Here is a 9,857-nt window from a genome sequence, read left to right as displayed (position 1 = left end):
TATCTTGAAATCAAAATTCTTGCATCTAGTCTAGTCTCTCGAGCATAGTCTAGTGCTCCCATAACACACACACACACACACACACACACACACACACACACACACACACACACACACACACACACACACACACACACACACACACACACAAAGCGAATTAAAAATTAATGAGAAAGAGAAGGATAGAGAGATTTAGATAAATGAAAAATATGGGGAGAGAATATATAGAGAGATTTAGAGCGAAGACAAAAATATGAATAGAGAATTTAGAGAGTAATAAGACTAGTGATTGAGAGAGATTACAAAATAGGAAAGAGAGAGAGAGAGAGAGAGAGAGTGTGTGTGTGTGTGTGTACGTGCATACGTGTGTGAGTGAGTTTGGAGAGAGACAGAGGTGGAGAATTCAAAAATTTGAAGAGGGAAGAGAGAGATATAAAGAGAATTTAAAAAGTTGAGAGAGAGAGAGAGAGAGAGAGAGAGAGAGAGAGAGAGAGAGAGAGAGAGAGAGAGAGAGAGAGAGAGAGAGAGAGAGAGAGAGAGAGAGAGAGAGAGAGAGGAGGCCGTGCAAGATATGTAGCATACATAACATAAATCACATCAGTGTTATGTTTATTATCATTTTATTGTACTATCTTATAAACTTTTATATTTTCCTAATATTATTTATTAAATACAATATTAATAATAGCATATATCATATCACATGTTTCATTACAATTAAATAATATATATTTTATATGTTAATAATTCAACATCAGATTACAATTGAAATAAAAACCAACATCTCTGCAACAGATTCCAAGCTTCCACCATGCTATAGTGCATGGGAAGATCTCTAAATCACACTACTTTACAATGGCGAATGAGGAAAGAAGTTGAAGCCAAGAATTACCGCAATCTCCCAATACTCTTCTTTATGAATCGGGAATTTCGAAACTCCACATTGTGAGTCACATAATTTCTCATGTTTTTAAATATCAATTGTACTTTAATATTTACAAAAAGAAAAAACAAACTAAAGGTTGCAAAGCTCGAATTATGTTCCTTATAACAACCTCAAAGGAACTCAATGTTGCCACATGAAATATGCATTTGAAATTTAGGCCGGATACACACCAGGTTATGGACGGAGGCAGGGTGGAAAAAGAAGCGTCCGCTGCCCTACGTGTCAAAAGGCCATTGGGCCCGATTTTTGCGGGTGGCGGACACTTCTAGGCGGGGAATCTTCACCGTCCCGAAATTCGGGCACGCCCAATTAACAAGACGACAACACCTTTCTCCAAAAAGTGACTTAAGGGATTGACCCCAGAATTGAACCCCCCCCAAACCCGGCGCACCTCTTATCCATTACCAATGGGCCAACCTTCTTTTCATGAAATTTAAGGGCACCGTTTAGTGTGTAAACAAAGTAATGGACAACTTGCACCTCCTGTCCGTCCATAGCCCAGTGTGTAACCGGCCTTAGAACACAAGCGCGAAGTGCGAGAAAAATCTGGCCTAGTTTATATTATGAGCGTGTATAGGTTATATGAAATTTCTTATTGGCTAAATGAATGGCTCCTTTGATTGCAGGGCAAGCATTTCAAGGTCCAAGAGAATCCGGAAGCCTTATTGTTTGTTGGGGGCGTCTCCTGTCTGTATCGAGCTTCATGCAGGCCCTTACAATAAGCCATGAAGCAGATCGAACTTCTCCATCTAACGGGCCCCCATCTTTCGACTGCGGCGGGCTTTGGAGGCTCGACGGGTTTCTTCTGAAGAATCCACGCATGGTGCGTCACCCACAATTTGTTCACAGGTCTCTCTGTTTTTTGAGCTGATTCTTCAGAGCTGCTTCTCTGATCCTTCTAAGGTGATCCCTTATGGCTTTTCCAGGGTCTCATTCAGAAACCCCTTTTCACTGTTGACTCCATAGCTGGGTCGGAGCTTCTGGTCTCAGGATCTCGTTGGTATTCGGATGTCCGCCTCTATGTGCAGCTGATCTCCGCATCTTCCGGGTCCCGGCCATGGTCCTGATGAGCACAAGAACTCAACGACCTTCATGGGGCTGCCTTGACAGGTTGAAGCACGCCAGACGACTTGTCCTCCGTGCATGTTACCCCAGTGTGCGGAAGCTTCTTATCTCAACTGTGTTGGCTTTTTCCCTGCTTTCTGGGTGTCAGTGGCTGCTACCTGCTGCCACTCCTCCTAAGCCAGACCTACTGCCATCGTTCCCCTGTCGAGATGCCACGAAAGGATATGTCCTGCAACAGATGGGAATCTGCACGGACACCTGTGGGAAGATTTGTTTCCCCAGGGTTCATGGCATATGTTTTAGTCATGCAGAGGTGGTTGTGTGTGATGGGCAGCCACCTATGCCCCAGGACATCAGCAATGCTGGGGGTGGACTGCCCCCTGAGATGCGATTTTACATGGAGAAACCTCGGACCAAGGTGCCTGTCAGGCATGGATTCTGCCCCGGATGGAACTCATCAGCATTAAGACCAAGTGAAGAAGGAAAAGACCAAGCTCGCTGGTTCCCGGGTTTACAGATGGTGGCCGATCTCACTTTAATGCCCACTGGAAGGGTAGGGCCGAATCCCCATCATGAGGCAGAGAAGCTCATACCTGCAATTCTCTTCTCTCAGCTCCATGAGTTTAAAAACTCAACTTTGTACTGGTTTGCAGATCCGAAGGATCCGCTGATGATCTCTAAATGGTCGCTTGGACTTCTGGATGTGTTTTCTGAAAATTTGCGGGTCTCGTATTTGCAGCCTGTGTCCAAAAACGAGGCTCCTATTTGCTTTGAAGATACAATTGTCTTTGCTGGTGTGACGAATTCAGGTTATATGCCAAACATGGACACTCATGACTGGGTCAGGACTAAGATTCTTGATTATTGTAAAGTTCCTGCCATTAGTGCCAAAGAGCCTATTGAAGATGTGGTGATTATACATAGGCCAGGATCGACCAGAAATTTCTTGAACTATGAAGCTGTCAAAGACTTATTGGAACAACAGCTGAAGGTGCCTGCAAGGATGGCCATACCCGGTTCTTGGGAATTTTGTGATCAAGTCAGGCTTGTTGCAGAGGCTGACATTGTGTTGACGCCTCATGGTTCTCAGAATGCCAACCTGCTGGTTGTTAGACCAGGTGCTGTGGTAATGGAGGTTTTCCCCCTTCTATACTATATTGACTGGTATGGGCACTATTTACATGCTGGTAAAGTAAGTCATTATGAGCTCTACGGAACATGGCCGTATCAGGTCAGTATGCCTTTACTACTACGAATTTATGCCTACCTGTATGGCTGGCGCAAATGCTTTTTTGTAAGACACTGCATGAATTATGTGAAGAGCCAAAAGATATGTGTCGACTTAGGGCGACTCGAGTCACTTTTGCAGTCTCTTATTAGTACTTGCCACATAGTTGTGCCACACTCGAAATGTGTACAGAACAATTCTTGAGTTTTGTATACTTGCATCTGATAAAACCACGTTTTTGGCATTGCATTTCATGCTGGGATCACAAAGCTTTGCACCGTCTGATTGTTTGATATCAGAGAATGATATAATATCCCGAGTACTTCTGCAAATGCATCTGTTATTCCAGCAGATTGACAAGGGAATGCTTGGTGTGCTATGGGACCATTGATGAACATTTATGTTTAAACTTGTTAGCAGACGTGTTTTTCTCTATCTTCTCCCGTGTTCATCTCCTATTTATGAGCCTCAGCGGTGGGGGCATCTGGAGCTCTGACACTCTTCACTGTCCATCACCTTTCTTGGGTGCCAGCAGCCAAATCACAGGCACATCTGGTGGAGATTTGGGTCTGCCAGCCATGAACAGATCAGTCCTTGGTCATCTCAGTTGTGTCCCAGACTTGTCCAGGCAGCCCATGTGGTTCTTCTACAAAGGCAACTTGTTTTTCTCATTATGTGCAGGCTGAGCGGAGAGTTTCAGACCTGGGCGGCATTTTCCCTGCAGCAGCATGGGACACAGTGTAGCCTGTGCCGCACATTTTCCTTGGGCAGCAGGCAGCTGGCCAGGTTATATTGCTTTTCAGTCAGGTAGGTTATATTTTGAAGGATTCAAGATGTCAGACTGCTATGTATGGCAGGAGCAGTTGGATTGAGAGCTCGATTGAGACCACGAGGACTGATGAGAGTGTAAGGATCCTTAGAAAGACTGCCAAGAGTGGGGGATTGTCACGATGAATGTTGTGATCATAAGGATCGACATGAAGACCAATGTGATATGTGATGGTGATTGACGTCCCTCCTGTTCCCCATCCATTCATGTTTGCCTTTCCCCCTCCTCTCTTGAGATGTTTGTTCATCTCTCTCATGGCATACCCAGCTCAAATGCCCTTTCTTCCTAATCTCTCTTGTACACCCTCCACACACACCTTTGACCTATAGGATTTTATTACAGTCCCTCGTCCTAAAGCTCAACTCTTGTTCTTGCTATCTTTCTTCGAACTACATTGATTTAGTTCTTGTGCTTATCAAACGTGTATGCTCCATTGTCAAGATTTGGACATGACTATGATTCCTCTACTAGGTAGAGACATTCATACATTGGATGACTCCTCCAACCAAAGCCTTAAAGCTTTTAAGTGAGTGAATACCTCACTTTTCTCATGCATATAGTAAATCCATATGATCATCAATAAAGAAAACATAATATTTACAACCACTCAAAGTTGCAATCTTTGCAAGTTCCCACACATCAGAATGTATCAATTCAAGCAACTTTTTGCATCTCTCTTATTTTATGTAGAAACGCTTGCCTTTCAAATTGATATGCTTTATATGTATTATGTATCCCATCAGCTTTAAACTTTGGCAAGTTATTCATAATCTATTTTGATTGTATATCTTTGATCCACTGCACGTTCATATTACCAATTCTCTTATGTCAAAGTTCAATATTAGCTACACCACCTAAACCTTGTGTAAACATGGCAACGATCATTTTAGCAAACTTACACTAAGATTAAACAAATTGTCGGTATGTTTTTCTCTCGTAATCAATTTGCAATCATTTGAGATCTTTTACATAACAACCATTAGATGCGAATTGAACACAATCTCTTTTTTACTATTAGATCCATAGAAACTAAATTTTTTGTAATATTTAGTATATGTAACACGAGTAAAGTACTTAGTTTTAACATCATTCATACTCAAAGTAATATTTTCAATATGAGCAATGGGGTGAGATGTAGCATCTCTTGTCTCCACATAGCCCAGAGACTTTGGATTGTGTATCTCTTTAAATCATTGTTCATGAGATATCATGTGGTTAGAGGTATTTGAGTCTACATAATCTATATAATTCTTTGATGAATCATTAGTAGTTATAGTATTCATAAAGTGTTACATAACAAATAACTATTCACTTCTATTATCATTGTTTCTAGTATTGGATGTATAATTGTATTTTTAAAATTTTTAATTTTAATTATTTTTTTGAAGCGATTTTTAGAAATGCAGCCTTTTGGACTACAATGTAAGCACTTTGTGCTATCACCAAAATTTTGTTATCTATTAGAATTTTGCAACTTGTCCTCTTTGGCTCCCTCTTTCTCGGGATTGTTTTCTATTTTGTTGTGTATTATAACCTTGATTATAACTACCATCTTGGTCTTTGCTATGACCTCTACCTTTGCTAGTAGAGCAAGACACATGTTTGAACTTGTTCTTGCTTTGGGAAGAAGAGGAATCCAAGCCAAGGTTTTTCTCCTCAAGTATTATAATAGAAATCAAGTTTGCAAAATTAGGGATATCATCTCTCATATTCATAGATGACCTGAAGCTTTTGTATTAATCTCCAAGTCTATTTAAGCTTGCAAATCATTAATGGGTAGGTTTTCTCTCTTTACTTGGTTCATCTTTGACTTGAGATGCACCTTTTTAGCATTTTGTATTTACTTCGAGCAACCTTGTCAAATTCTTTCATGTAATAGCGAAGGTATTAAATTATTACAAATAGCCTATCATGCTATCTATGACACTAACATACATCCAATACATGACTTTACTCTGTGTTTGCTCCTAATCTTTCTTAGCTTTTATTTGTGTTGTAATAACATTTCACATACGAACTTCGGATGCTATTGCCATGTCTCCTTCAATGTAATTCCAAACATCTTTTTCATTCAAAAAATTTGTCATTGCAAACTTTTATGCATGGTAATTGTTCTTATCAAGCTTCTTGCTAATAATTTGGTTGAAGTTGCTAGACATTTTGACAAAATAAATAACTTGCAAAATATGCAAGAAAGCTGATATAAGGTGTATCACAACTAAACACACAACCTTTTCATAGATTGCATAATAATGATTGCAATTTGCAATCTATATATAGATGCCTTCAGTGTCTATAACCCGATAAACACTTGAAACCTTATAGATTCAAAATCTGTAATATGTGTACAATTGAAACTACATTATACCTCAAAACTGCTATCGGGATCACTTGTAGGTCCATCAAAATGGAGGTGGAAATGACTTTTGATGCCAAGAATCACAATGGGAAAGCCCTTAAAGGTTTATTTGCAATATATACATTGTTTTTCCTACTCACTAAGTTTCACTACAATTGGAGGTTGTAGCCTTGATAGTCTCAGGAGTCTCCTACGGTTATAACCCAAGGCAAATTGAGTAAGGTGGAAGAGCGTCTTACATGTTGCTTACTTGCTTGCTTTCGTGCTTCAACACATTCACCTCGACATTTAATCAAGCTCCGCGTAGCTTTGGGATGGCTCTAATACCATGAAAATAGACGAGAGGAGAGAGGTGAAGAACCCAAGAGCACACCCACAAAAGTAATGTAGACTTGATAACACAGAGAGATAGGGTTGAAATCTTCTTTTTCTTTATTCTTTTTATTTATTTTCTTCCACAAAAAGAACTAAGTTTACAATATGATAAAATACTAATATGAAAGTACCACAATGTATGTACATGTGAGCACCAAGTGTGAATTTGCTAAGGAAAGAAGAGGTGGCATAATAAATGTGCCATAACCAAAGATGGACTATGTGGGTGCAGTTGTATAATAACTGATGTATCCCATGTTGGTTACCTTACATGCCAGTGAATAATATTGTGCCACATCGCCAAGGCGTGTAGTAGATGTCAGCTCATGTAGAGCTTAACATATCGACACCCTATGGGTCCTATCTCATTTTGTTTGATGCCTAAACGGGTTGTTATGTCTATAGAGATGAAGTTGGCTTGTGCACCATGATCAAAGAATATCAATGCATGCTAATTTTTGATTTTGCCTCATGGTGTGTACAACTCAATAGTATCATAATTGGGCTAATCACTAACAATGTCAATCACCAATCCCACTAATGTTTTGGGATTTTTTTCCTAAGATCTCCCTGATTTTTTGATTTTTCAACTTGCTTTCTATTGAAATAGTCCCTTGCAATGTGACCCTTGCGTTCATAAATAAAGCATTTATTTGTAGCCATCAATTCTCTATGCCATGCTAATGTTTTTGAGTCCTTTGTTTGTTGTTCTAGCCTCTTTTCAAGTTGATTTTTAGGTTTGTCACTTTTCTTAGCCTTAAACAGCTTTATACAAAAATCTTTAATTCCTTAAGGTAGCCCATAAACATATTTTTTCACTTGCTCATGAAGGGATACACGGCTATAAGAAGTGATGGGCATTGATGCATCCCAAAACTTCTTATTGTATTACTCTAAATTTTTGCATTCCTTAGCATTCAGCTTGTTTCAAGTTGTCATTATGTTTATCTCAAAGGTACTTGTCAACCGTTCGATACAAACATTTGCTTGAGTTGTACGCATGTTGATGGTGCTCTATTTTGCATCCTTAGATGCTAAAAATCACAGCGGGAAAGTCCTTAAAGGTTTATCTGTAGTATATACATTGTTTTTCCTGCTCACCAAGTTTCATTGCAATCGAAGATCGTAGCTCTACTAGCCTCAGGAGTCTCTTGCGGTTATAACCCAAGGCAAATTAAGTAAGATGGAAGAGCTCCTTACCTGTTGCGTGGTTACTTGCTTTCATGCTCCAATGTCTTCACCTCAGTCTTCAATCAAGCTCATGTAGCCATGGGATGACTCTTATACCATGAAGATAGACAAGAGAGGAGAGAGGTGAAGAACCCAATAGCACACATACAAAAACAATGGAGACTTGAGAACACAAATAGATATGGCTGAAATCTTCTTTTTATTCTTTCTTCTTTCTTTTTCTTTCCCACAAGAGAACTAAGTCTCAGACATGTAAAAATTCTAATATGAAAGTACCACAATGTATATACACATGGTCACTGAGTGTAAACCTGCTAAGAAAAGAAGAGGTGGCATAATAAATATGCCATAACCAAAGATGATCTACATGGGTGTAGTCTAGCTATATAATCATTGACGTATCGTCATGTTGGTTATCTAACATGTTAGCAAATAATATCCTATCACATTACCAAGGCATATAGTTGGATGCTAAGTCATGTAGATCCTGACATCTCAACACCCCATGGATCCCATCTCATTCTCTTTGATGCCTAGACGAGATGCTATGTCTATAGAGACGAAGTTGGCTTGTGTACCATTATGATAGAATATCAATTCATGCCGATCCTTAATTTTGCTCCATGGTCTGCAGAGCTCAATAGCATCTTCATTGGAATGATCACTAACAACATCGAGCACCAATCCCATTGATGTTTTGGGATTTTTTTTCTTAGGATCTTCTTGATTTTTTGATTTTTCAATTTGCTGCCTATTGAGATAGTCTCTTATAATGTGACCCTCCCATTCACAAATAAAGCATTTATTTGCAGCCATTAATGTTTTGAGCTCTTTATTTACTGTTTTGACATTTGTAAAGACTGATTTTTAGATCTACCCATTTTCTCAACCTTAAACAACTTTATGCAAAAATCCCTAATTTCTTTAGGGAGCCCACAAACATATTTTTCCATTTGCTCATGAAGGGATGTGAGACTATAAGAAGTAATGGGCATTGATGCATCGCAAAACTTCTTACTGTATTGCTCCAAATTTTTGCATTTCTCAGCATCCAACTTGTTCCAAGCTATCATTATGTCCACCTCAAAGGTACTTGTCAACCAATTTGATGCAAACATTTGATTGAATTGTACCCATGTTGATGGTGCTCTACCTTTTGTTAAGAGCGTGGACCACCACTACAATAATGCATTTCCTTTAAGAAAGTAGTTGCCTTTAAAATCTTAGAGGATTTAATGAAGTTTTTTTTTTGAATAGGCTGTATCAAACTACTAAATGAAAGTCAAAGCTTTTAGCCGATCTTCTACACCGTTGAAGGACTCAAACTCCACTACTGCTTCCCCCCCATCATGATAGTCCTTTGCTACCCCTTTGGGTGTCAAGTTGTCATATAGTAGTTGCTACAAAAGGTGAATTTACATCAAAACCAATACCTAAGAGAGTATTTGCATGACGTGCACTCATTCCTTGAGTCTCATAAACATTGGGGGATACAAATACATTACTAAACATGCTACTTTGTGCCCTAAGTATCAAGCCAATGCAGCCATACATAGGGTTTTGCACATTTTGAGCCATATTCGAATACATTGGGCATTGCACATCATGCATTGGTTGTTGTATGCCGTAGGAATTTGTGCCATACATTCTTGTATGTGGTCCTTGTCCCACCAGTCCTTGTCCAACCATAGCATGAAAAATCCCATCATAGAATGCATGCATGGTTGTTCAAATCCATTGGATTGACACTTCCATGTTGGTCTTGCATTTGCATTCCTTGCCCCATATATATCCAATGTTTTTCTTAATTGGCCTCTTTGGGAGCTTTAAGCGAAGGCTTTGGCATTACCTTTAGTGCACCTTG

At 39.4% G+C, this 9,857-nt stretch overlaps 1 protein-coding gene across 1 annotated transcript; it reads left to right on the top strand.

Annotated features, from left to right (window-relative positions):
• Positions 1 to 1,542: 1,542 nt before the first annotated feature.
• On the top strand, positions 1,543 to 3,493 carry LOC148039162 (uncharacterized). The gene is made up of 2 exons (XM_087675050.1): positions 1,543 to 1,769; positions 1,873 to 3,493. The coding sequence occupies exon 2, from the start codon at positions 2,004 to 2,006 to the stop codon at positions 3,441 to 3,443; it is 1,440 nt and encodes a 479-aa protein (XP_087531176.1). The 5' UTR covers positions 1,543 to 1,769; positions 1,873 to 2,003; the 3' UTR covers positions 3,444 to 3,493.
• Positions 3,494 to 9,857: the final 6,364 nt, after the last annotated feature.

The sequence above is a fragment of the Lygodium microphyllum genome, chromosome 3 (assembly GCF_053477565.2).
Source record: "Lygodium microphyllum isolate KBCC chromosome 3, Lygodium_microphyllum_v1.1.10, whole genome shotgun sequence".
NCBI classification, from domain to species: Eukaryota; Viridiplantae; Streptophyta; class Polypodiopsida; order Schizaeales; family Lygodiaceae; genus Lygodium; species Lygodium microphyllum.
This window is presented reverse-complemented; position numbering and strand designations above follow the sequence as displayed.

Coding starts and splice junctions, on each gene's coding strand:
- LOC148039162 (XM_087675050.1), top strand. CDS start 2,004: ATGGTCCTGATGAGCACAAGAACTCAACGACCTTCATGGGGCTGCCTT.